The sequence below is a fragment of the Echiichthys vipera genome (genome assembly GCF_963691815.1).
Source record: "Echiichthys vipera genome assembly, chromosome: 14".
Classification (NCBI taxonomy): Eukaryota; Metazoa; Chordata; class Actinopteri; order Perciformes; family Trachinidae; genus Echiichthys; species Echiichthys vipera.
The window spans coordinates 24,321,956-24,349,280 of record NC_139839.1 but is presented as its reverse complement, the minus strand read 5'-3'; the positions used below and the strand labels follow the sequence as shown (position 1 = coordinate 24,349,280).

General features: G+C 39.9%; 2 protein-coding genes across 2 annotated transcripts; both read left to right on the top strand.

Moving 5' to 3' along the window:
* The first annotated feature begins 491 nt into the window (after positions 1 to 491).
* Positions 492 to 14,919, top strand: LOC310956344 (uncharacterized protein). The gene is made up of 20 exons (XM_083926541.1): positions 492 to 591; positions 730 to 977; positions 1,066 to 1,214; positions 2,861 to 2,989; positions 3,119 to 3,280; positions 3,439 to 3,565; positions 3,681 to 3,814; positions 3,898 to 4,057; positions 4,153 to 4,256; positions 5,587 to 5,688; positions 11,060 to 11,226; positions 11,717 to 11,964; positions 12,828 to 12,976; positions 13,051 to 13,176; positions 13,277 to 13,438; positions 13,562 to 13,754; positions 13,870 to 14,000; positions 14,148 to 14,307; positions 14,402 to 14,505; positions 14,593 to 14,919. The coding sequence occupies exons 1-20, from the start codon at positions 493 to 495 to the stop codon at positions 14,694 to 14,696; spliced, it is 2,958 nt and encodes a 985-aa protein (XP_083782667.1). The 5' UTR covers position 492; the 3' UTR covers positions 14,697 to 14,919.
* A 2,322-nt stretch (positions 14,920 to 17,241) lies between these two features.
* On the top strand, positions 17,242 to 24,726 carry acat1 (acetyl-CoA acetyltransferase 1). The gene is made up of 12 exons (XM_083926533.1): positions 17,242 to 17,346; positions 17,967 to 18,014; positions 18,105 to 18,222; positions 18,647 to 18,742; positions 19,136 to 19,236; positions 19,613 to 19,756; positions 21,080 to 21,230; positions 21,308 to 21,403; positions 21,737 to 21,850; positions 22,642 to 22,706; positions 23,497 to 23,654; positions 24,346 to 24,726. Exons 1-12 carry the CDS (start codon positions 17,296 to 17,298, stop codon positions 24,464 to 24,466), a joined length of 1,263 nt encoding a protein of 420 aa, XP_083782659.1. The 5' UTR covers positions 17,242 to 17,295; the 3' UTR covers positions 24,467 to 24,726.
* The last annotated feature ends 2,599 nt before the right edge of the window (positions 24,727 to 27,325 follow it).

Here is a 27,325-nt window from a genome sequence, read left to right as displayed (position 1 = left end):
TAAATAAAGAAATCAGCAATTGCGTTCTCAATAAAAAAGACAAATAAACAGTCCCGGTGTCTTGGCCAGATCCTAGATACAATACTGAATGTAAAAGTATGAAGCAACGCACTGCTTAAGTAATGTAGTGGCATCCTCTTCATGCACAACACTGAAAGCATTAATATGTGTTTAAATGTTGAAATGTCAGTGAAGTATACTCTTCCATATCCCTTATTCTATTAGTGCTTCAAATATGAATATTTTATATTAAAATCTGCTGTTTCTAGATGGACAGGTCATGTGTCATTTGTTGTATCACCATAACAACAGTCTTATTGGGGTTTTCTTTTTTGATTGAGCAATCAAAGCCATCCTATAATCCATATATGGAATATTCTTGAGTCACTGATTTAAGAAGGTAGTTGCTCAACACGCCCACTCCCCAACACATCCACTCCTCGGCCTATATAACAGCCGACAGACACACAAGTCACATTGAATGAGGGAAGCATGAGGTCTTGCAGTGTGTGCATCGTACTGAGCCTGGCAGTGGCAGTTTACTGTGCGCCTGCATCAGAGGTTACTGTGCAAGATGAAGGTTTTGCAGAGGTATGTATGCAACTTGTTTGTTCTCATTATTTGCATTAAAATATGCTCAAAGTGTGCATTTTAGGAAGTTTCATTGTTCCACAAATTCAGAAGACCATTAGTGCATACTAAGGAATAGATTGTTATCTTTTTTTACAGAGCTACCTGAAGAAATTCTTCAACCTAACAGAGGAGACAGGTCCAAGTATCAGACGGGGGATCAGCCCAGTGAGCAGGAAGCTGAGTGAGATGCAGAGATTCTTTGGTCTCCAGATCACCGGGACGCTGGATGCTGACACCGTAGAGATGATGAAGAAGCCCCGCTGTGGCGTTCCAGACAGCAACATTGCCCGATTCTCCACGTTTGGAAGGAACCTCAAATGGGAGAAAAACAGCCTTACCTACAGGTGACTGTTCTGAAGAGAGAAAGTGTTTGAAAAAGACATTGTAGTAAGTCTCACTAATAATATTCTTGACCACTTGTCTGCCCTACAGGATAGAGAACTACACACCTGACATGTCTGTGTCAGAGGTAGATAACTCCATAGAGAGAGCGCTGCAGGTTTGGGCCAAAGTCACTCCTCTGAGGTTCACCAGAATCTACAGTGGCACCGCCGACATCATGATCTCCTTTGGCCGCCAAGGTGAGAACACAAGAACCTACCGTGGTGGAGGAAGTACTCAGATCCTTTATTTAAGTAATATTAGAAAGACTGCTGTCTTAAAATACTCAATTACAAGTAAAAGTCATGAATTTTCATTATGAAGTGGAAGTACTAAATGGAAAAAGGAAAATATACTTAATGTATCAAAAGAACTCATTGTGAAGCAATATTATAATATATAATAATAATAAACATTACATATATATCATAGTGTTGCATCATATTCTACACACATATACAGTATTTTACGTACAATACAAATACATGAGTAAAGTACAAATATCCGAAAATGAGGAAATTTCAGCGTACAATCATCCCAGGGTCCTTTTTCGGCAAATAAACTCATGAAATAAGCCATCGAGAATTTTCTTTCCTTTTAACAACTATCAACGGAGAAAGGTGGAGAGTCACTGATTAGCTCGGGGCAGTACGGTGAAGGCATTCAAACGTCTTTTTTCACAACTAATGCTCAAAATAACAGCAAACCTCTGCAGCAGCATGAGAAGAGTCCCTACACAGAAAACAAAGCACCAACAACGTAGTTAGTGAACCCAGAGTTTATTAAAAGAGTGTTCCCTACTGGCCCCTGTACCAACTCCTCTCATAGTAAAGTCCATTCAAGTGGATTACCAAAGTCAATCCCAAAGGAAGGAGCCCCTTGGTTTTTTATTTTCCTTCTAAGGACTCTTCTCATGCTGCTGCAGAGGTTTGGTGTTATTTTGAGCAGTTTTAGTGGTTAAAAAAGACGCCTTAACAGCTCTGTCCCGAGCTAATCACTGTTATCCACGTCCGGCTGTTAGCAACTCTTCCAGATTTCTCTGTTAATAATTGTGACATGGAAAAAAATGTCTCGATGGCTTATTTGATGAGCGTATTTGCCAAAAAAGAGGCTGGGATGTTTTTACGCATGAATTTAACCTTAAATACAGTACTTGAGTAAACAAGGAACTTTTGTAACTTTTCATCCAAGTGTAACTGTTTTTAATGTAGACACATGCATGTTTTAGCTACACTTTAATTAAAAACACAAAGACACTTTACATTATCAAATGTATTGCTCAGAGTAAATTGTAGTGTGAAGTATCTATTTTCCAGTATGTGTTTGTTTACTCATAGTGTGGTCTATACCTACTCTGTATAGTGTCCTGAGATTTTGTTATGATTTGGCACTATAAATGGATTTGAATTGATTTTTTATGGCTGCAGTTAATATCTGAGACACTTGTTGACATCTCAGCTATAGCAGATACTGCAGTGCATATTTTAGTGACATACATTATCCCTTAATTACTGACAATGCAGTATGATTACATAATGTATATCACTCAACATAACAAAGAGACATGTCATTCCACTGTTGGCATGCCAGTGCTTGCAACCATCTTGGAGCCATCTTTACCTGTGTTTATCTTAGCTCAGGAGTGTGGTTGTGATTACCCACGTACACCCTTAGCTATACATAAGACACATGTTTGTGTTGTAAGGTAACAGGGACAATCTGTTCTGATCTGTTGCTTTTAACAGAAATACAATAAGTGCAGTAGAAAAACAGTTTTCATGGCACAAGTACTTGTTTTCTATAGTTTGCCAAATAAAACCTGACATGTGTATGTTGTTGTTACCAGTTCATGGTGATTATTACCCCTTTGACGGCCCTGATGGAACTCTTGCCCATGCCTTCGCCCCATCCCCTGGCATTGGAGGAGACGCTCATTTTGATGAGGATGAGACCTTCACTTTCCGGTCAAACGGAGGTGAGTTTGTTATTCATGCTCAGCAGCATAGTGTCCCTTTTACTCACATACTTCTTGTTAGAGTGTTTTAGATGATATAATCATGGAGAGGAATGCAACTAACCTATAATTGGGTGTTCTCTGCTGCAGGCTACGTCCTCTTCATGGTTGCTGCCCATGAGTTTGGCCACTCCCTGGGCTTGTCTCACTCTGATGACCCTGGTGCTCTCATGTACCCTATGTACACGTACAGAAACCCTGACACCTTCGTTCTGCCCCGGGATGATGTCAACGGCATCCAGTCTCTCTATGGTTTGTACTAAATCATTGGATCATCGTTGACTGTTTGCACACATAGCACTTGACCCAGAACAGTGACAATCTCTTGCACAGTCGTCAGTGTTTGGACTTTGTTGCAATGTGATGTAGGGCTCACTAAATACTTTGTGACTCTTTTTTATATCCTCCAGGTGAAAACCCTATTAAGGATCCTGTAGCTGAACCTGAGCCCCCCACCACCCCTGATGCCTGTGATTCAACCATGGTCTTGGATGCTGTCACCACCCTGCGTGGAGAGATGCTCTTCTTCAAAGACAGGTACCAGACATACTGTACTATATAAGGCTAACCCATGTAAATTTTAAGCCATTTAGGATGGTTTCTCACCATAAGTGGCCTAGCTTATGTAAAAATTGTTCTGGTGTCTTCTCAGCTTCTTCTGGCGGAGCTACCCTCAGAGCAGGACACCTCAGCAAAGTCTCATCACAAACTTCTGGCCCAGTGCCCCCACCAACATCAACGCTGCCTATGAAAGCCGTCACTCAGACAGAATCTTTCTCTTTAAAGGTATGTGTGTGTGCTCAAACCTTCTATCCATCATTATTAAAGTCTACCTGTCAACTGCTTTAAAAAACAATTCCTGCCTGCAGGTCGTAAAGTGTGGGCCTTCACTGGCTATGAACCTGTGCGAGGCTATCCTAAAAAACTGACCAGTTTTGGTCTGCCAAGAGGCGTGAAGAAAATCGATGCGGCCTTCTACGACGTGGAATCCGGCAAGACTCTGTTCTTTGTAGCCAACCATTACTTCAGGTGTGTTCAAAGTATATTCATTTCTGTTTTCAGTTTGAGCTACTTAAGCTTTTACCCTTACTCACTGTTTCTAATTACTGTCTGTGTGTCCTCAGTTATGATGAGTCCAAAAAGACCATGGACCAGGGATTCCCTAAGCGAGTGGATCAGACATTCTCTGGCCTGACCAACAAGGTGACTGCAGCCTTCCAGTACAGAGGTGAGCAGCATTCAAAAATGAGTTTTCCAACTGGAATGAGATGTTCACAGTTTTTTATGACAAATGAATGGAGCCTTCTTCAACCTTTTCAGCCTATTCAAGAAAATGTAATTTGCGAAATGTGCTGATTAACTGTTTTTGCTGAGAGTTACATGAGAAGATCATACCACTTTAATTTTTGTCTGTTTAACATGAAACTAGGTTGTCCAGTAGCTCACCCAGTAGAGTGGGGGCCCCATATACTGAGGCGGAGTCCTCACTGCAGCAGCCAGGTTCAACTCAAACCTACAGCCCTTTGCTGCATGTCATCCCCTCTCTCTCCCCCATTTGCTGTCGATCCCCAGCTAGACCAAAAAATAAAGGGATAAAAGCCAAATAATATATAAATATATATGAGTATGGGCCACGACCTGACTCTGAAGTCATGACAAAAAAAGAGGGAGACTGAAGGCTGAAGGAAAAAATTAAGTAATTCATAAAGAGGATAGGCTAATAGTAAACACAAAATAGGCTAATAAACAATGAGGTGTGACTGTCAGAAAAGTCAGTGATGAGGGTGTGTAAATGCATGTGTGGGGCTGTTTGACAAAACAAAACAGCAGAATGTCACAATAAGCTAGACATCAATGAGTGTAGAGAGAGTGAAAGAAAATAAAATGGTCTATCTGGCAACAGTAGTAAACACTGACAAACTGCAAAACATGTCATTATTAATATTTTATTAACATTACTGACACTTACCTCCAACTCAAAATTACTGTTGAAGCAATCCCTTATGTTTTTCTGCACCCTCCAGCAAAATGCCTCTTCTTTTTCCAGAGTGGTGTTTCTTAACACACATTTAAGGCCATTTGACAGGCAAACGTGCTTGGCCATCTAAAAACAAATCACAACCAAGCACTGCAAACATTTTTGGAGCCTTCGCACTCAACAAGAAATACATAATGACATAATTTATTTGTGCACGAGCACACATGCTAGAGACATGGCGACCGTAAACCTAGCTCAAGTGTCATTTCCAAGGCATAGTGACTTCATGTCTTTGTGAGTTTTGTTAGAAATTAGAATAGATAAAGTTTTAAATAATAATCTTTAGAGGATATAGAAAACACATTTCATTACACCTGTGACAGAGCCAGGCTAGCTGGTTTCCCTGCTGACCTGCCTTTATGCTAAGCTAAGCTAACCAGCTCCTGTCTCTAGCCTCATATTTAATGAACAAACATGACAATGGTATTAATCTTCCCCTTTAAAGCAAACGGGATTAAGCATGTTTCCCCAAAATGTTAAACTATTCCGCAGAGACTAACATTAAGTCTCTGTTCTGCAGGTTTTACCTACATCTACAGTGGACCCTACATGTTTGAGTACGACCTCAGGACTGGGAGGTTGTTCCGTGTGCTGAGGAACGGCTACTTCCTGCGCTGCACTAACTTCTAGACCAGTTCAGAGCGAAGCTGTCTATGTAGCCTTTCTCACAGTGTTAATATAGTTCATTTGAAATATTTCTATTATTCAAAATACTATATTTTATTTTATTGCATAAAATTTTATAAGAGATGTCAACATAGAGTATATGAATAAAATGTGATGTCATTTTTATATATTGTCTGTATGTCTGTTATATCCGATATTTAGTCTGAGTTGAATGTGGCTTCTGCTGTCTGTGAGGTCCTGATGATCACTGCTGGTAATATTGCTGCTGTTCTTTATATCTACTGTATAATCTAATGATATAATCGATGACCTGGGAAGCTTTGGAAATGAATGTAAAATGCAATTCAATATATTTTTTTGGGATAATTGGACAATACCACCAGGATTATGGATTTATTAAGGTCTTGCAGACAATTACATGAACAAAACAATTAATAAAAAACCCAACCTTTGTCAAGGCTCTGAGGCTTTTATTTTGACATGTATGCTGTTATTCAATTGGTTCTTAATCTGTATGTCAGATGCAGGAATCCACATGTTTTTGAGCTAATCCTGTGGCTTTTGATTTCAAAATAAGGGGAAGAGATGCCACAGACTGGTGTGAAACAACAAAACTGTATGTCAGCCAGTCAACTCTGGTTTAGAACCTGTATAAGCTTTACTTTGTGCTAACATGGCACCATCAAATTTCCTTTGCTCACTACACCCATGGATGCATTATTTCATACCAAGTGCTCTTTGAAAAGAATAGTTCTCCAAAATGAGTATTCACTTGGTGGGTCCCCTTGAAGTTACCAGGGACATATTAATAAATTAGTTTCGCTCTTTGACATTTTGCATTACCTCAGTATATACAGTAAAATGCAGCCTGACACACTTAAAAGGCTATAGAGTGAACACAAACAATTTCCTTAATCATCAGTTGTTTCTAATGTCAGAAAAGACAATAAATAAGCTCATCAGCTCCAGTCATTGTTGATGAGCATCCACGACAAATACAGTATGGAGAAAAGGTGCTTCTAGACAGACATAGAGTCACACAATATAAAAACAAGAAGAAGCTCATTGCTTGCACTGAAATGGAAATATGTATTATGGCTTCTAATGGGCCCTCTAAAACACACGTATTTATAGTGAATACAAAAGAGGCAGTAGAATTACATGCAAGTCACTTCTGATAAGTTGATCATTATTATGGTTGATTGTTAGATGTTTTCGATGTCTAGACTAGGCCTATAAACGATAAAGAATGTGAGCATTGAGAGCCTTTGCACAGCCCAGTGTTAACAAAATCCCGGGGCTATATGATTCATACTTTATATGATTCTCCTACTAGCCGTAGGTTAAGTGTTCAATGGAATATGTAACTAAAGTTAACATTCTAGAATTACATTTTCTACTTACCCCCTTTCACACTAGCAACTTTTAGCCACAGCCTGAGTCAATTTTCAAGGGATAAGCCAGAAAACTTTGGGCTAACCCTGCATTCTCCAGAGCAGGATGAGCAAGCCCTAGGCTAAGGCCAGGGTTAGCCTGTTGGGATGTGCCAGGATTCTGCCAGTGTGAACATTTTCTTAGCCAACAGCTCCTGGGGCTAGGCGCAGTATGAAAAATGCTTAGTGTGCTTCATTAATTCCATTTCCACTCCAGAGAATTCCTAATCCTAATATTATCCTAATATTTGCAGCCCATGTATATAACATTTAAAATAAAGGGTGTCAGCACATTGAGGTTTGCTCCTCAAATCTTTATTAAAGTATCTTTATCAGGTAATTTACCACAAATTATAAGCAACTGAAATGCTCCTGGTGGAGGTTGTGGCCACATCCATAGCTAGGCTCCTGAAGGGGGTGGAAGTTCGGGGACAGACTCTCAGGAAAGCCATCACATCACTGTCAGAAGCAGCCGAGCAAAGCAGCAGGGTGGATTTGGATAAAAAGAAAGGACACCATCTGGGCTGCAAAGAACAGTAAAGAGGGGTAAAAGCAGAAGGGGGCTCAGCTGGGATGCCAGGTGTTGGCGTTGAGTCCTCTTGAGCTTTAGTGGGCCTATCAAGGAAACACCGGTGAAGGAGGATGCCTAAATGAAGATCCTTATGACATTCTTACCCCTCTCACCACTTAAATCAAGGTACTGATTACTAGGTATATCAACACCATGTCCTATGAGCTGAACTAAGCAGATTCAACATATATGCCAAAAGGCCTGGACTTAACTATTTCAGTTGAACACAAGGCAAATCATTTGTACCAAAATATCCTGTAAAATCAACTCTACTTTCCAATCATTCACCTCAGCATTTTACTTTAAGTTGCAATTACACATTTCCCCAATTACATTCAGTTTAAGTTATCATTACAGTACATTTATAAGTTGTTAAAGAAACAAATAAATTCCCGTATTCATAAAATATTTACAAACTAATGAACACAAAAAACAACTGATTTTTGTTCAAGTTTATTCAAAGTTGCAAAGTCTTTGTATTTATTTCACATTTGATGGATGACTGTGCTGACAGATTTGCAGTTGAAGACACCATGTTGTACCATGTTGGGTTTAGTTGAGGTGGTGCTGGCTTTCCTCAAAGCAGAGGATGCTGACTGACCCTACCGAGTTTGACAGATAACAAGACCTGCAGCAGGTATCAACAAGCCAAGCCCCCCGTGCAACTCAGACCTGGCAACGCCGCAGAGGCCATGCAATTCTGACCTGCTGGTCCATGTAGGTATTTTAGTAAGTAGATATTATTTTTGTTCACATAATGCAAACATTACTCAAATTTGCATAACAGCCCCAGCTTGTGGCCGATTGATGTCAGATCTTGCTCAGACCCTCAGTGTGGCTCAGGAAATAACTTCTCCAAGTTAAGTGATAATCAGAGAAAGTACTTCAAAGTAAAGTACCACTTCCTGTTTTGACTACAATGTACCAAGTCTTTCCTCTATAACTTCCATAATGTTTGGATTATGAAAATTCTTTTGATAACTTTTGATCTAAGTGTAAGAAAGATTATGTGTGCAAAATTTTCGTGCTGATAAGACTCTTGGCCTAGGACGAGTTTGCAAAAGTAGGTTTTAAGTATTTTTCAATTTTGTGTAACTGCACCAACTAATGTTCAATTGACCTAAAATTTTGCACAGAGCCTGACGTTTCAATGGAGAACTATCAATTTGATGTTTGATGTTATTCAGACTAATTATTGCGAAGATATACAATGCTTCCTGTCATGAGTACAACATAAACAAAGTTGTTTCTTCATAAAATACACATGTTTTGTATTATTTCAAATTCTTTGCTAACTTTTCATCAAGATGAAAGGATAATTCCTGCAAAGTTTCGTGGTGATCGGAAAAAATAGATTTTTCAGATTTTGTGCAAAAATACTAGGGGGAAATGGGCCATGGTTTTAATCCCAAGATTCAGCACCTTTCAGAAAACATGTGGATGTAAGAAATCTATATTTGCAATATAATATGTAGAAGTTAGAGCCCAAAAAGTTTTTTATTGATTATAGCGCCACCTTGTTGTAGACATGTGTCATTTTTGGTGTGTTCTGTGGGGGCACCAGTCTATACCTCCCCTGAGAGTTTTGTTTCCATAACTTGTACGGTTATTGCTCCAGTATGAGTGATATTCAAAACAGCGCCACCTCCTGGATGATTGATTTTTCTCAAAGCCTCAGACAAGCATCAGAAACTATTGTTCCAACTTTCTTGTTTATCTGATTTATAATTGCTAAGATATGATGAATTCTGCGTAACAGAGCCACCTAGTGGTTGGTTGGTGTGAAATTTGTAGAAAGCCTCAGTAAGACATGGGAAACTAGATTACCAAGTTTTGTGTAGATCCGACACAATTTGAAGAAGATACACAGCACTTCCTGTCTTGATTGTATTCTACAAGAAGTTGTTCCTTAATACCTTTGATATTTGTAAAAGTATCAAAATCATTTTTAACTTTTGGTCAGGAACATCCTAACATTACATGTACCAAGTTTCATCATGATCGGACACTCAGTCTAGGAGGAGTTTGAAAAAGTAGCTATTGTATATATATCGCGATCCTGCAGAAAAGAGTCTAGGCGGAAATGGCCGTGGTCTATATCCCGAGATTCACGTACATTCGGGGAATGCCTGAATCAGGGAATGCCTGAATGTAAGAATTTTGAATCTGCAAGGTAAGATGTGGGAGCTACAGGCAAAAACACGTTTAACTTGATTATAGCGCTGCCTGCTGGTGAACATGTGTCATTTTTGGTGTCTGCCGTACGTGCAGGGGTCTTAACCAAAGTTCAAAGTTTCACCTCCATAAATTGTACGGTGTAGGCTGCAGTATGAGTTTTACCGATAGAAAAATAAAAAATAAAAATCCTTGTGAAAACAATAGGGTTCCTGGCACTGCTGGTATGGGGCGCCACGCTGATGCTTGCATCTCGTGGCCCCAGCCCCCTCGGGCTTGGACCCCTAAAAAGAAAAAAATATATTCATGTCAATTACAACTTCTCTGTAAATATGTGTGAATTGAAAGTGGAGTATACACTTTTGTTTGACAGTCACAGTTTATAGGGACAATTGACTTTGTGGTGTGGTTCCTTTTAAGTAAATAGTCTGCAGATGAGAAAAGTATTTTGTTTCAGAGGTTTCTATAAACTCACATGACAAACAGAAATAGACTTTAGCTCTAGGGTCCATAAAAGCCAAATTAAATCCGCTGTATTGTTGACTATCTCTGCCAAACAGTGTCAGACAGCAAAAGTTGAAAATGGCCACGTTAACGGTTAAAATGATAATACAGTGATAATGCCATTTTGATAGTTGAACTCAAATGTAGGCCACACACCAAAATTCAAACACATTTTATTTTTCTAACTTGACTTAAGTTTCATAGAGAATACAATATTTTCTTTCCATCAATTACCATGAAAAATGACTCCATTTCCAGAATGAGACGCCCATCTGCCATCTTCTTGCACTGTCAGTTCACTTTGTAGTCCTCTGACTGAGAAACTGAGAAAATGCATTTTTTTGTTGTTTGTTTTTGACCTAGGCTAGTCCAGAGTTTTTGTCCACTTAAATCAGTTTGTGCACCCACTGATCACATCATTATAGCACAACATACTTTGACTGTTGTAGTTTGTGAAGTAATGCAACAAAACTCCTTTTTTAAACTAATAGGTACTCAAACAGTTTATCACTACACTTATTATCTGTCGTGTTGTTCTGAATGGGCCTGTTCAGACATTTGCAGGAATGTTTTATTGCCCAATCATGCATCTTTCTCTGCTCTTTATCTCACAACCAAAACAGTGAAATTGACTGCTTCAGGAAATAACCCAACAAGTGCATTCCACCTCTACGTCTGAGCAGAGCCTGAGAAGAAGAAGAAGAAGAAGAAAAGTACCTGGAGTTATTCTTTCTTCTTAGGAATCATGGAAGGTTCACACATTAAAATTGTAATGACAGTTGTGATTGTAGCCCTCTGTGGAGCTGTGCCCACCACTTCACCCAGCCAAGACGAGCTCTCTAAAGCCCAGGTAATGATGAGGGGTTCTCAAAGTCAAACATTGCAATTTGCATTGTTGGTCTTGTTCATATAAGGGAGGGAAGAGCTATAGCGTTCTCGCTGATTCTGTAAGATCAATACTCTTTCAACGTTGTCAAACAATAAAGTTACACCTTTTTTTTTAATGTTGCAACATGAAAAAGAAAAATGTACTTCTCATTTTTACAAAAAGTTCAATCGTTTACAGCATTTCAAATTGGTTTAAACTAATGCATGTGCTGAACATTATAGTTCATGCAAATAATTTTTAAATGATTAATGTGAAAGGTCAACAGAAATGTTTGCCCTGATGCACAACTTGAACCAGCAAACGTTACAGACAACGGCACTGACTATATTGTATATCTATGATGTTAATAACTGTCTAAATATTAAGTACCAGCAGTTCAAGAAGTTATAGAATAATTTATTATTCTGAAAGTTAACTTGTTCTTAAGATTGAACCTGTTTTCTTTGTCCAGGACTATCTTTCTCAGTTTTTCTCTGATGTGGGGGTCAGTGCCCCCAGCAGTGTCTGGCGCAGCTCTCTTGATTCCTTCGAAGATACTCTCAGAAAAATGCAGGAGTATTTTGGCCTGGAGGTGTCTGGGCAGTTGGACTCCAACACCCTGGAAGTGATGGCTCGACCCCGTTGTGGTTTCACAGACGTGACCAATTATGGCCACTTTGACGGTCGACCAAAGTGGGACAAGGCTGTGGTCACATACAGGTAGATCTGCATGAAATAACAAAGAGCAACAAGCCTCAGCAAGTGGAGTGTGGATTGGTAGCTGGAGAGGTGCCAATTCACTCCTTTGAGCACTGCTAGGGTGCTCTTGAGCAAAGCACTAAACCCCTAACTGCTCAGGGCGCTGTGCTGCAGCAACCCATCATTCTGACATTCTCTCCACATTTGATGCACTACTTTAGTGTACGTTCAGAGCAGGCTGATTACTTATTTCCCAGAAGTGTTGCTTGCAGCATTCTCGAGAACCGTTGACACAATTAAATTCACACTCGATACTGCACTCCCTTTGATCCTCAGCAATACACCTGCCAAGTGTGACGTTGAGTGAATGATTGGTTCTTGAGATATAAGACAGTCATACATACCTGTACATACATGCATAGAAAGACAAATATTCCTTCCTTTATAGTTAGATGATGCTGTTCCACCACCACCTATTGGCCAAATGGCACCAATATTGTTATAGCCACTCAGTAATCCTATCTACACATCCCAAAAATGTGCTTGCAGTAGAACAAAGCATTCAGGAGATGTGATATGTTTATAAGACCCATCCACCGCATTTGAGCAAACTTTGAGGGCCAGCTATAGCAAGCATCAAAATCCAAATTAGTATTTTTCCGGCTTGGTACAGAGATGTTCCGTACCAAATTTGGTGATGAAACCTCAACATTTGCAGTAGCCTAAAAATGTGGATTTTTGATTCAGCTGTAGCAGTTATAATATTCATTAAATGGCAGCAGTTTCCCCAAGGGCACAAATAAAGTGCATTATTATTATTTTATTGTCATTAAAGCTCCTGTTAAGAGATTTGTAAACCTTTTTTTATTTTCACACCACTGTAGGATAACTCACTACACACGGGATCTGAAAAAAAGCGTTGTGGATGCCACCATAGCCAAGGCTCTGAAACTCTACAGTGACATCATTCCTCTGGATTTCAAGCCCATTTACAGCGGCACCGCTGATATTATGATCATGTTCAAGGCTCAAGGTAATGCAGTGCCTTCAGTGCCTCTGAGAAGATGTCTGATCTAATATTTACCTTTCTTCTCCTCTCTTCTCCAGCGCATGGAGACTTTGCTCCATTTGATGGGGAGGGTAAGGTCTTGGCCCATGCATTCTCCCCTGGAGAGGGCACTGGAGGTGACACCCATTTTGATGAAGATGAAACATGGACTCTGACCTCAGCAGGTGGTGACATTAAGGATACATTGTTAATGTTAATGACACACCAATGTAAGGCTACGGTTGATTATGTACCGACAGTACCTTTATCAGTGTGTTTTTGCAGGAGCCAACCTGTTCTTGGTGGCAGCCCATGAGTTTGGCCATGCACTGGGGTTAGCCCACTCTCAGGTCCAGGCAGCCCTGATGTATCCCACGTACCAGTATATGAACACAGAGGGCTTCGAGTTACCAGATGATGACAGACTGGGAATACAGGCAATCTATGGTGAGTGTCCAATTCACTGACTAATTTCTGCAACTCATTGTTTCAGAAACAGAGCACTGACCAACTCCCCTCAATCTCAAAGATCTTTACCAGCGCCATTTCTTTACATTTTGCCTCTCATAGGAGTCAGAGCAACCTCAGCTCAACCTAAACCTGAACCAAATCCACAGCCTGCCAAACCTGTTCCAAAACCACAACCTAGACCTGGACAAGATCCTGAACCCCCCTCAAAACCTCCTCCAGACAGGTGCAATAGGAACCTCATTTTTGATGCTGCAACCCCCATTCAGAGTAGTCTTTACTTCTTCAAAGATGGGTGAGTTTCTCAAAAAATGTTACTGCATTAGATAGAATTATTATTTTGAAAGTTAGATGATTTGATTGCTTCATCCACTGTCAGCTTATCATGGAATTATGCGTTTCTTTGTCAGGCATTTCTGGAAGAGGAGCAGCTCCTGGGGGGGCATCAGCACGAGGACAATACAATCTGTCTGGCCTGGAATCAGCAAAGTTGATGCTGCGTATGAGTACAAGAGACGCAATATTGTCATTTTCTTTGAAGGTACAACATGCAGTTTAAGACTTAATTACTAACCCACAAAATCATTTTTTATAGTTTATCAGTTAATTAAAAATTATTAAAGAAAAATAACAATTAAAAGAATGCTGGGAGCAGTCAGGAACATAACTCTGCCTTTTCACGTCACAGGGAATCATTACTGGGGGATCACCAGAAACACTGTTCTACCTGGTTATCCCAAACCTCTCAGCGACTTTGGCTTCCCTCTATCTGTCACCAAGGTAGACGCTGCTGTCCATGTGTCATACACAGGCAGAACCCTCCTCTTCGTGAAGAACAGATACTGGAGGTGAGTGATGTCGATAGCCATAACATATCAGCTGAATCCTGATACAGATACAGTACCCCATGCTGACGAACACCTCCTGGTATTGCCTATACAGCTACAATGAAAGGAGGGGCACTATGGATGCTGGCTACCCAAAATTCATTTTCAGAGATCTCCCTGGGATTGGCTTCAGAGTGGATGCTGCATTTGAGAACAGAGGTAGGTAACAGTCAAGGATAAGTCCCTCCACAGTAGCAGTATTACTTCCTGTTTGGGGAGATACCAATGATGCACTCCCCTTTTCAGGTTACCTGTACTTTTCATATGGATCCAGACAGACAGAGTACCACTACCAACGAAGAAGAGCACTTCGGACTCTGTTAAACTCTGGGTGGATGGATTGCAACTAAAGCAACAAAGACCCAAAAATACATACACACAAAATAGCTTCAGCTCTACTCCATTAACTAATTCTGAGTAACCTAAGTGGGCTTTTCTTTCGGGACGGAATACATCATTTGCTAAATAAACATGAAATAGGCTTGTATAGCAATTCTCTAGGCAATAACTACTTATTTAGTCAATGTGTTTTCTTTGACAATCAAACATGATTTAATAAATCTTTACAAGTGAAATAAATCAAGAATGACTTTCATTGCTTATTTATCATGCATGAATGTGGATGAATTAGAATAAGAGAAATTTGACTACTCTGGTGTGGGTTTAAACCCAGGAAAGTTCAAAAATCCAGCAGGATCTCAGTGTTGTTAGGTCAAACAATCACACATAGGCCAACTCATACTTCACAAGAATACAATAGGCACTAGGAGCTCTCTCCCAAGTCTACTGAGAGCCCCCTAGAGGTCAGTAGACAGATGTGGAATGTAGTAAACCGTGTGCAGTGTGTGGGAGTTGTTTTTTTTTTTACTGCTACAGGAACTGACATTGAAGCAAAAACCCCTAAATGTATATGTATATATATATAGTTTCCATATCTGTAGCCGTTCATGTCTTCTCTGATAGGGTGAAGTCAGGTAAAATGGGACATATAAGCTTTAAGGCCATATGCTCTTCAAATATTAGCATCACCAACACAGATTTGAATTGTTGTTGCAACAACCCTTACCCTAACCCTAACCCTGAACATAACAGAATCAATTTGATTGGTCGTTGGTAACCACGAAGTGTGTGGTGAAACTTTGAAGAACTTACAGTAAGTGCAGTGACATGTGGAACTCCACTTTTGCGTAAGGCAGGTGCTTAACAAAAAACTGATGACCTCATGTTTTAATTTTAATAGACATATTTGCTGCTTTCACATTGTTTTTTTGTGAATAAGGATTTAAAGCACTATTATCAAAAGCTGGCAAAAATGACAGCTATATTGGGACACTTTTTAAACTGAACTATTTAAAACCATTAACATTAATAAGAGAATAATATAATAGAATAGAAATACTTTATTGATCCCAAGCACGGAAATTGCAGCTTTTCTTTTTTTAGAATATATTTTATAGTTGCAATAAAATCATGTTCTAAGCAATTATGCTGTAATACCCTGTTATTATAGGTTTTTTCTTGTATTATTTTTGACTTGCCTCAAAGCTAGGCTAATATAGGCTAGCCCAGGTTAACAATCTGAGTCTAAAGGGACTGAGATGCTCTGTACCATCTCTGTGTGTGTGTGTGTGTGTGTGTGTGTGTGTGTGTGTGTGTGTGTGTGTGTGTGTGTGTGTGTGTGTGTGTGTTTTCTCAGTTCTTCCTTTGCTATGTTCAGTTGTACTATGTACGCGACTATGTTCAAATAAAATGAAATAACTTGGACTGAAAACAAATGTCCCAATCAGCCTTACCTACTGTCCCATTTTATGGAATGCCATCACCGCCATCGCCCTGAGAGAAAGGGGCTGGTGTGTATTAAAGTCTGTAGACCTTGTTAACTTCCTGTCAGCTGATGCCATTCACATTCACTGCAACAGGAAATAAGCTGGGACACATTTAGAATGTTTATGTTTACAACTTTGAAAAGGTCCACTATAGGTTCTAGACAAATTTACTTTACAACATAACTTCAAAACAGAAACTTTGCAAACTTTTACTTATACCAACAACATTGGGTTTAGAAACTAATTGTTTCCTGGTAATTCTACCAAGAAGTCTCCCAATTTAATTGATATCACATGACATATCATCCAGACCAGGGGTCTGCAACCCGCGTTTCTTGAGCCTCATGCGGCTCTTCAGTCCCTTTTCAGTGGCTCCCTGTATCTTTGCCAAAAAATAACATGGGAATAAATGATGTGTTTTTTGCACAGTGGACAATCTTTCAGGGAGCACCTGTTATGTTGGAGTTCAAGGTGATTTTTAAACAATATTATGTGAAACTAAAATATTCGTCACATGCTACGGCTATCGCTCTCTGCTGCTAATCTTGAGTTTCTGACCTGTGCTGTCAGTATGCTAATCGTGGAATACCCCCCCCCCCGCCCCCCCCACAAAAAAAAAAAAACTTATCGGAGGAGAATGTTGTGTGGAGAGATCAATTTGCTTTCACTGCCAACATTGATGGCTTACCTGTATGCTTGATATGTGGTGAGAAATTAGCAAACAACTATTTTTTTATAACAGGTAATAATAATGATAATAGAAATAGGAATGAAATGTCAACAGTTTTCTTTATTTTTGTTCTATAATTTCATTATAATTTTGTGTATATATCATATAACTATATATACAACTTTATAAGCTGTGAGATCAAATATGTTTTGCGGCTCCAGACAAATTTTACTTGGTGAAGAGGGGGCAAAATTGCTCTTTTGATAGTAAAGGTTGCAGACCCCTGATCCAGTCTATTGTGATGTCCTTGGTAAAACTACAACAACCACAATGCCCAGCCAACAATGACGTCAGAGAAACACACCTCTCACTGTGATTGGCTGATGTTTTTATCCCTCCGCTGCATGGCTGAAGGTGAAGCGGCTTCCAAGTGTGTGAGTCTCCCGGTCCAAAATGTCATCCAGTGGACTTTTAACCATGCGCGCTCAATTCTGTAAACGCCTGGTAAGTGAGGGTGTGTAACATAATCTGTTTGGGTTTGTCTGTTATATTGTTATATTGCACAGGAAGGCTGCAGTAAGAGTGTGGCCGGTTGTAAACACAAGGCCCTGTTAACTTGGAGCAGCTCAGCTAACCTCTCCGTGTCTGTGGGGCGTCCTTGACCAAAGTAACGAAACAGCTGGGAACACCTGAGAACTGCGCCAGGTGGCTCCAGTGCTTTAGCCATTTTGTCAACGTTGTACAGAAAAGCCTGCTTTTCACGAAAGTATGCTAACAATAACATCAACAACAGCGACGTTAGCTAACTTAATTCAATAAATGTTTACATATATAAAGCCAAAACATGTTTTTGTTTACGGGTGACTGACTGAATGACACGGCACCTAGCTTAAATACTGTAGCAGTTTCAGCCCGTGTTTCATGTTCAAGTAGCTAATGCTACCTTCTTGTGTGTGTGTGTCCTTATTGTTAGCTTAGCTTAACATATGCTTGTCAACTTGCTTCAGTTAGAACTTCATTCATTTGACACGTAACTCAAGTTGAACAGACTAAAGCTAGGATTATAATGATGAACTTTCATGTATGAGAGATGATTTATCCCTCTCTTTATCCTGTCACTGTAGGCTCACAAGTACCTCTCAAGAACCTACACATCTCGCCCTTCCCTCAATGTGAGTGCAGTGACTGACATTTCAGACTCTTATCACAATTGAAAGTTTCTACTGCACACTATAATGACATGTTTTAATGCGTTTTTTCAGGAAGTCGTCATTGTCAGCGCTGTCCGCACTCCAATGGGCTCCTTCAGAGGCAGCCTGGCAGCAGTCCCAGCCACCAGACTGGGCTCCATTGCCATTAAGGGAGCCATAGACAAAGCAGGTATGTTCAGATGGTACACTGCTCTCATTAAATTTGGGCCGATCTAATATCAGCTCAGCATCATCAGTTTCCCATTCGATCAGTTCACATAAGTAGGTAAATGGAATTGTACTTATATAGCACTTTTTCTAGTCTTCTGACAACTCAAGGCGCTTTCAAAGTACTTGTCACATTCACCTTTTCACACGGACATTCATACTGATGGCAGTCAGACATCTTCATACCATCTAATCCAATCTGACCATTCAAACCACATTCACACACCTATGCGCAGCACAGGGAGCAATGAGGGATTCAGTGTCTTGTCCAAGGACACTTCGACATGTGGACCGGAGGAGACAGGGATCGAATAGGCGATTTGTTGCGTCAAAGAGAAGGTAGCTTTGTATATTTAGTGAGTTGATGTAATGGTTCTTGTGTTTAGGAATCGCTCCTGAAGAGGTGAAGGAAGTCTACATGGGCAACGTGCTTCAGGCAGGAGAAGGACAGGCCCCAACAAGACAGGCCTTACTTGGAGCAGGTATGACCACAATGTATAGTTGTACCCTCATTTCAAATATTGCCATTGCACCATCTGCACACGTGCTGGCACGACGAATCAGAAATGATTGTACATAAAGCAGGATTGCAGTGTAATACTTAATACGGCTGACATTTTCTTTCACTTTATTGGTAAATGGCACCTGTTGCCTTCTTACGTCATGTCAGAGATGTGTCCAGCCACAAACATTAACAGCTAAAGCAGCATAATACTAGTAACTGCTGTTAACCGCAAATAACCAACACAACATTGAACCAGGGCAAAATAGGTGTGACACAACAGCTAAACATCGGCCACTGCCATTTGTGAATGGCTCTTTATTTGTCGATGTGCAGTAACATAATTAAGTTTATCTTCTTTTTGTATCTTCAGGCCTGACGCTCGGCACTCCAGCAACAACTATCAATAAAGTCTGTGCCTCCGGAATGAAGTCCATCATGATGGCAGCTCAGAGTCTAATGTGTGGACACCAGGTAGCATTACTGTTAAACACACGGTCTCTCTTCTGCCTGCTGAGTGCAAATAAAAACACAAATCTGAGCTCTGGCAAGGTCGAGGAAAGCCATGTTGTGACCAAAAACAAGCTTTGTTTACCATAACTTGCAAGCTATGACAGTATAGTCGCCATGGACTACATAGTAATAATGCTCTTTCAGTGATTTTACTGAATGACTGTAATAAACAAATCCTGTGAAACACAATAGATACAGAACAGTATCAGTGACCTTAGAAGTTCATACACCAAACACTCAGGTTACACAGACGCCAGTAACCGGGGCAAGACAAATGAAGGACAATAGACTGTAGTTGTCTCTACGTATAAGTGACTGGCTGTCCGTGTGATTTAAGGATGTGATGGTGGCTGGGGGCATGGAAAGCATGTCCAACGTACCTTATGTGATGACCAGAGATACCCCAGCCTACGGAGGAGTGAAGATGGAAGACCTCATTGTTAAGGATGGACTCACTGATGTCTACAACAAATTCCACATGGTAACTATCAACCTCCTGTTAATTGTTGAAGCTCAACTCATTATGGAATGTGAGCATTTTTATTTTATTACAGACATTTTTATTTAAAAAAAAGCACATTTTCAGAGGTGAGCTTTCATGTTAGAATACATTTGAAAATATATAAAGTCAGAACAAAATATTTATAGTAAAATAGTATTTTAAGTGTCTCTTGATCCTGTAATTGAGTTCAATTCTGGTTGAAAAATAAGAGTTGGGTTTAGAGCAAGTGCAGGAGAGGGATCATCATCCCACCAGTGAAAAATAGTGAAGAGGTAAATCAAGGCTGTTTTCTTTGTATGTTATTTAAATTATTGGATTGGGAAGCATTATCAAAGCTCCAAATATAGTCACAGATTTTCAAAAAGGAGTGCAATTTAAATTTACTTGTATTTAGAAATGTAAACTGCTAATGTGTATACTGTATATACTAACAATATAAGAGCATATTGTGTCATTAAACACATTGTGCCCCCTGGTGGCTGGCTGCAGTACAGGTCAGAAATCTGATGGGACATGCCTAAAGTTAAAGTAAACATCAAATAATTCTTTTCCCAAAGATGTTTTCTCTCATGTTAGGTACTTCTTATCATGCAGATGTTTGTTCAAGTGTTCATTTTGTCTGTTTGGACTTGTTGAGCAGTAGGGAACAGACTGCACAAACAATAGGGAACAGACTGCACAGACAGTAGGGAACAGACTGCACAGACAGTAGGGAACAGACTGCACAGACAGTAGGGAATCGACTGTACAGACAGTAGGGAACAGACTACAGACAGTAGGGAGCAGTACAGACAGTAGGGAACCGACTGTACAGACAGTAGAGAACAGACTGTACAGACAGTAGGGAACAGACTGTATAGACAGTAGGGAACAGACTGTATAGACAGTAGGGAACAGACTGTACAGACAGTAGGGAACAGACTGTACAGACAGCACGGAACAGACTGCACAGACAGCAGGGAACAGACTGCACAGACAGCAGGGAACAGACTGCACAGACAGCAGGGAACAGACTGCACAGACAGCAGGGAACAGACTGCACAGACAGCAGGGAACAGACTGCACAGACAGCAGGGAACAGACTGTACAGACAGTAGGGAACAGTTGTTCCCTAGAGCCTAGACTCTGGCTCCAAAATAACCACATGGCTGTGTACGTATCCGAGACATTTTCACTTTTGTTTTGTTGTCCATCTTTTTCTGAGGTGGAAGTGTGTCATTTGTCACCACTGATAGTGACTGTGTTGCATCAGTTTCATATTTGATCCCTTTCCTGTTGCTTTTGCCTTACTGTCTTTAACAGGGCAACTGTGCAGAGAACACAGCCAAGAACAGCAACATCACCAGAGAGGAGCAGGACGCCTACGCCATCGCCTCCTACAGCCGCAGCAAAGCAGCGTATGAGTCTGGTGTGCTGGCCAGGGAGATTGTTCCAGTTAGCATTCCCCAGAGAGGTACATCAAGTTGGTCAAGTCCCAGGGATGGTTACTTTATACAGTGAAACATTTCTGATGTTGACGTGGTTTTCTAGGCAAACCTGATGTGGTCGTGTCTGAGGATGAGGAATGGAGGAGAGTCGACTTCAGCAAAGTTCCCAAACTGAGGGCAGTGTTCCAGAAAGAGAATGGTAACCATGCAGTATTCAGTATTTCCATTCAATTTGTGTGTGGAGGAATAGCATTAGTTTAACAGATTAGTTCATAAATCATGCAACATGCTTACATTAATTCTGCCTCTACTTTTTAATTTTTTTCTGCTACTCATTTAACTTCCATCCTATGAGAGTATAATGCTTTTTATTCAAGTTGTGCTATTCTGCCGCCAATTCATTTTGAAAAGTAATCACATGTCCATTTCAGCACTTCCTTATCAGTTTCAACTTGAAGAGCATTTGTTGTAGGCAAAGGTAACTTTTTTAGTTTTTATGTACATTTGGTCTGATTGGTCACTTGCTTTTCAGGCACAGTGACAGCAGCCAATGCCAGCACACTGAACGATGGAGCAGCTGCTCTCGTCTTAATGACGGCAGATGCTGCAAAGAGACTCAACGTCACTCCACTGGCCAGGATTGTCTGTAAGCTTTACACACACACACACACACACACACACCACACACACCACACACACAAACACAGCTAAACTGAAAATTAGGTTTAAAACATGGCAAACCAACAAATGTTACACGTTAATAGCCAGAGAGGTTAGTATGCAAGAAATCACTATAAAAGATTTGTTGGGTAAAGTCGGATGTATGTCTCAGTAATTAAAATAATGTAAAAGCCATTATCCGGTTAAAAAAAAATTATCTATACAATTTTCCTTATTTTTAGGATGAGCTCCATGATGAATATACACTGGAGATCAACCAAGTTATTTGTTCTTGATTTATTCTGAAAAAATGTTATTGCTATTACATCACTAGTTTCTCACACTGCTCTGCTTTGATCTTGGTCCATTCTGACTCAGTCTCTTCCACAGTTCACTAACTGTAGTGGGTTTCTTACACATTACTTTGTCCCCAAGGATTTTCCAGGGATTCTATATGGGGTTTAGATCTGGACTTGACACTTTTGTCCTGTTTTGTAATATACTGTGATCTGCTGTCCTAAAATAAAGAATTAATAAAAAAATCACTTTCAGTCCGACACCAACTAGCAGTGAATTTGGTCATTGTAAGATATCCTTTTTTTTTAATTTTGTTTGGTTATATTTCGAAGAAAGTTTAGAAAAAAAAATCTCTAAAATGACAAACACCTTTCTGTTTTTGTCGAGTTCAAATAACAACACAAACATTAAATGGAGATTTTTCATTTGTTATAGTTTGCGTTAAATTGCAGGACTGATGGGTTATCCTTTTTTTCATAGCTTTTGCTGATGCTGCTGTTGCACCCATTGATTTCCCCATTGCTCCTGCGTTTGCTGTACCAAAGGTGAGTTTTAGTAGTCCTTAAATATTGGGTATCTTCTGAGATGGACTCTGATCCAATACTTAATTTACCCAAATGTTGATTAAATAAGTATTATTTACCTAATATTATTCATTTAAGTATTAAATGTGACACACCCTGTTTATCATGAGCTACATTTTCCAAATACTGAGTGGCCTGATTCAAATCTGCACTATTGTCCAAAAGTTGATAAGCTTAAACTATTGATACAATTTGGAGGAAAGATTAATTAGGAGAATGCTACTCCTGAAACTGTCGTGATGCGTAAGAGAAGATGTTTTGTGACTTTGTTAGAACTACAGATTATTGCACAGCGATAATTCTTTTACCTCATAAACAATCTTGAGAAAAGATCTGGCAAAGTACAGAGAGCACAGAAACAGTCCAATTTTGACCTGCCAAGTATTTCACAGAATTAACATTAGTTATTATTAGTGACCGCTGATATGATCTGCCACCAACAATGTTTGCCCATTTGCCATAAAGGCTGGCTGAGCTGGATAAAACAGTGTTCATTACAGAAAGGATCTGATTTTCATCAGCTTTACTTTTAACATTAATGATTCAGAGGATAAGCTTGGCACGTGCCTAGTAATTCAGAACTTTCCCCCGTACTGTTAACAGGGCCGTGAACCCTGAAGTGTGTACATATTGAATATGTATTTTAAAAGCTACATGGTTAGGTTTAGGCATCAAAACATCTTGGTTAGCTTAAGGCATCCAAACTGGGTGTAGATAGCATCTTTCTTAATATATTGTGTGTCTCTGTCAGGTCCTGGATGCAGCAGGGCTGACGAAGGATGACATCTCCATGTGGGAGATCAACGAAGCCTTCAGTGTGGTCGTACTGGCCAACATCAAGATGTTGGACATAGACCCTGCAAAGGTCAATGTCAACGGTGGAGCTGTGTCGCTGGGACACCCCATTGGGTAAGCAACTGAGAGAGTTTCATGCACACCAGCCAGTCACTGTTTGGGAAGATGCCTGGGAAATGACCTGGAATGAACACTTGGCTTTTCCCAAGAAGAAATGAGCTGAGACATGAACGTGGTGTGTCCTGTCTTTCAAAAAGTGTCTCTTCTGTTTATCCCAAAGTCATCCTTTTCTTCTCATGTATTCTTAAAAAGGGCAAAACAAAAATCTATTTCCATATCAGAATCAGAAATGCTTCAATTTCCCCCCAGGATTATTAAAGTATTTCTGATTCTGATGTGGAAATAGATTTTTGTTTTGACATTTTCTTATCTGATCCAGTACAGGATACAAAAGAATCAGCCGTGACTGACGAAGCAAACAAATTCACGGTATATTAGTTTGTCTTTTTGGCTCCGGTATGCCACTGGCTGAGTCCTCCACTGGTCGGCACAGTATAGTCCAACTACACCAGTGTACTGTCTTTACCCTTATGCCGTCCACCCCCACAACACATATTATTTCTACTTTAAACGGATCATGAGTAACTAAACCTTTCGCTTACAATATTTTCTCTTTGCCTCACAATTACCTTCACTCTACTGCAGTATACATACTTTTTAGTGTGAATAATAATTCCAAATAAACAAATATGTATTTACTGTGTATGTATTATTATTTATACTGCATTTCTCTTTCTCCTGTCAGGATGTCCGGGGCGAGAATTGTAGGTCACATGGCGCACAGCCTGCAGTCAGGCCAGTACGGGCTGGCAGGGATCTGCAACGGAGGTGGTGGAGCTTCATCCATTCTGATCCAGAAACTGTAGGGAACTTTCTTCCCGATCCTCTTTGTTACTACGTATGACTCCAAGTGGTGAAGGCCTCTGTAAACTCTGACTGTGAAGAATGCTTCTGTTACAACTTTAATGCCAGTGGCCTTACTCAAACAGAAAAGTAGGATTCACATGACATCATGACTCCACTGTTTAAAACACTCCTTTGTTTGTAGGGACAAATTGTGCAAAACGTATTAATAATATTTAACTCTGAATTGAAGTGGTTAAATAAATAGTTTTTATGAAACCTCTGTGTTGTGGATCTTGTGTGAGTAAAAGTTTGACGTCAAGTTTCACAAGGGATTCATTGCTTTACTTTTAATATTTGTATGGTATACATCTGTAATGTAGACTTGGCACTGACATTTCCGAGCTGGCCACTAGATGCTGCAATGGGCCTGGAAAGTTAATTCCAGTAAATAAAGTGTCAGCAGAATTAAATGGTGCTCATATTGGTTGGTTGGTTTTTATAAGTTTGATATCATTTTTTTTCTGCCCCCTTCATTTATTTTTACAATTAGCTTGGCGTATTTAAAACAAAAAATGCAAATTTATAAAAACACACACAAACACAGGCAGTTCCATAAGTGAATGTATTAAATGGAGTTCACATAAATCTGCACACACACACACACACACACACAAACTACTATGGGTCTTTTTTTGTAATTTGAATGAGCTGGCCCTTAAAAGTAATGAATATATACAACAGTCTCTCTTTGTTTCTTAAGGTAAATAGGTTTTTTTCTGTTTTTTTTTCCTTTAATAGCTTCAAATCAACAGCCATCTGTGATCCAGAAAGACCATGTTAGTTTGGAGATCTGGTGAGACCCTCAGTGAATACTTTTACACTTCCTGCTAGAGGACTTTTTTTTTAATATAAAAATTCAGTTGCCTACATTTGAACCTTTTGCATAAGAAAGCTGAGTCAAGGGTCCTGTGATGTGGAAAAAGTCTGCTTCTCACTCAAATTCTCAGTACATTACCTGTCAGGGCTTGTCTGAGGTTCATTTATTCATTCATCTTCAACCACTTCTCCCTGTCGGGGTCGCGGGGGGCTGGAGGCGATCCCAGCTGACATCGGGCGTGAGGTGGAGTCCACCCTGGCCAGGATGCCAGTCTATCACAGGACACATAGACACAAACAGAGACAGACAACCATTCACACTCTCACTCACACCTACGGGAAATTTAGAGTCATCAATTAACCTAAACTCCACACAAAAGGCCCCCAGGCAGGATTTAAACCAGGGAACCAGGGCACTGTTGCCTCTTGCTGTGAGGCAACAGTGCTAACCACCACCTCACCATGTCGCTTGCCTAAAATGTTGCCAAAAAAGTTGTCAGTGATGGAATTGTATCTCAATAATGCATGATTATTCATCTCCACTTCAAATGCAATATGTAATAAATGTATACTGAAGTGATGTTATAGTAGTAGGGTTGAGTGATATGACAATACACCAAAACAATGTACAAATGTCTATCATATGTTTTTCATCGCGATGTAGAAGAAAGCAGCAGCTAAACAGCAATATTGACCTCATTTGGATGATGCTGTACATTATGGTCCTTGCATATTATGTTTGTTTTGCACTAAAGTTTTTAGTAAAATAAGAAAATACTCAACAAAACTCATTAGTCTCAAGTATTGTACACAGGAGTACAAATGTAGCTTTTAATGTGATCATTTCATATAGAATATTCATTAACAGAAATCTTTTTTTCTCTATATATACTGTATATCTATATATATGTATATCTATCTGTCTATCTATATATATACCATATATGGCCATATCCCCCAGCTTAGTGGGGCATTCTGTCCTTTAGTCTTTTGTTCCTTCCTGTTCCTGCCAGTTAACTCAGTCAAACGTGGAGTTAAATATTAACAGGGTCTGAAAGTCCATCAGTGTGTTTCAGCATACGTGCCCATTTGTTTGGATGTTACTGATTAAACACAGTAGACGTTTCTCGTAAGGAGGGCGGACAATAGCGTGCACAATGTAAGAAACGTCTTTTATGCCTTTTCACTTGACTTCAATCCTTTTTTGTCCCATTAGGCCTTATCTGAATGACTGCTTTTGGTATGTCAAACAAGCAGCGACCACTCGTCCCTCCTCTCGTTCCTCTCCTCCGTCACACTGTGATTAGAACTAGATGACAGCTTAGGTTTCTGGGAAGCGTGTCCTAACTGCTAACATTACTTGTTTACTATTTTCACTTATTCAAGAAGTTGCCACCTGATTGCAAAACTTTTAGAACATGTAAATTTTTGTGTTATCAGTTCATGTTTGTGTAGTTTTAACAGCAGATTTTATGATAGAAACCACATTCTCAACAGGTTTTGTTACTGAATGTCTAATTCAAAGAGGAGGTCTGCTAGGTTTACAACACCTCACTTTTTGTTTGGCCAACATGATTCCAACTGTTCTGTGAAATCATACAGAGGTATTCCTAAATAAGATTTTCCTCTCACAAATCAATTTACAGCCCCCGCTCAATATTTTCACATCATTCAGCTTATCATAAAGCCTGGCTATGGACCTATGGTAATCAGTATCTGTGGTGGCCTTCATCAATACCTGCTGTTTGCCCATGTCATTTTCAAAGTGTTGTTTAATTCAAGTGGGGCACAACGGGCTGCCCTGTGCACACAGTGGAAAAGGTGTGGTCATGGCTGTTGATCACATGGAGTAATGAGGGAAAATGAGGCAGAGAGAGAAACAGGGAGTGGGGGAATAGACAGAACCAGAGCGCTGAAGAAGATTGTGGGAATTTCAAGGTAGGTGGAAATCTAGTGGGGGAAAAAAAGTGGATGAATGTGTTAGTCAACTCTTAACATGTGAG

Excerpts from the sequence above, each read along its gene's own strand:
- LOC310956344 (XM_083926541.1), top strand. The coding sequence starts at position 493 with ATGAGGTCTTGCAGTGTGTGCATCGTACTGAGCCTGGCAGTGGCAGTT. Across the intron at positions 12,977-13,050 it reads GATCATGTTCAAGGCTCAAG|CGCATGGAGACTTTGCTCCA; the intron begins GTAATGCAGTGC and ends TCTCTTCTCCAG. Across the intron at positions 14,506-14,592 it reads TGCTGCATTTGAGAACAGAG|GTTACCTGTACTTTTCATAT; the intron begins GTAGGTAACAGT and ends TCCCCTTTTCAG.
- acat1 (XM_083926533.1), top strand. The coding sequence starts at position 17,296 with ATGTCATCCAGTGGACTTTTAACCATGCGCGCTCAATTCTGTAAACGC. Across the intron at positions 19,757-21,079 it reads TCTACAACAAATTCCACATG|GGCAACTGTGCAGAGAACAC; the intron begins GTAACTATCAAC and ends TGTCTTTAACAG. Across the intron at positions 22,707-23,496 it reads CTGCGTTTGCTGTACCAAAG|GTCCTGGATGCAGCAGGGCT; the intron begins GTGAGTTTTAGT and ends TGTCTCTGTCAG.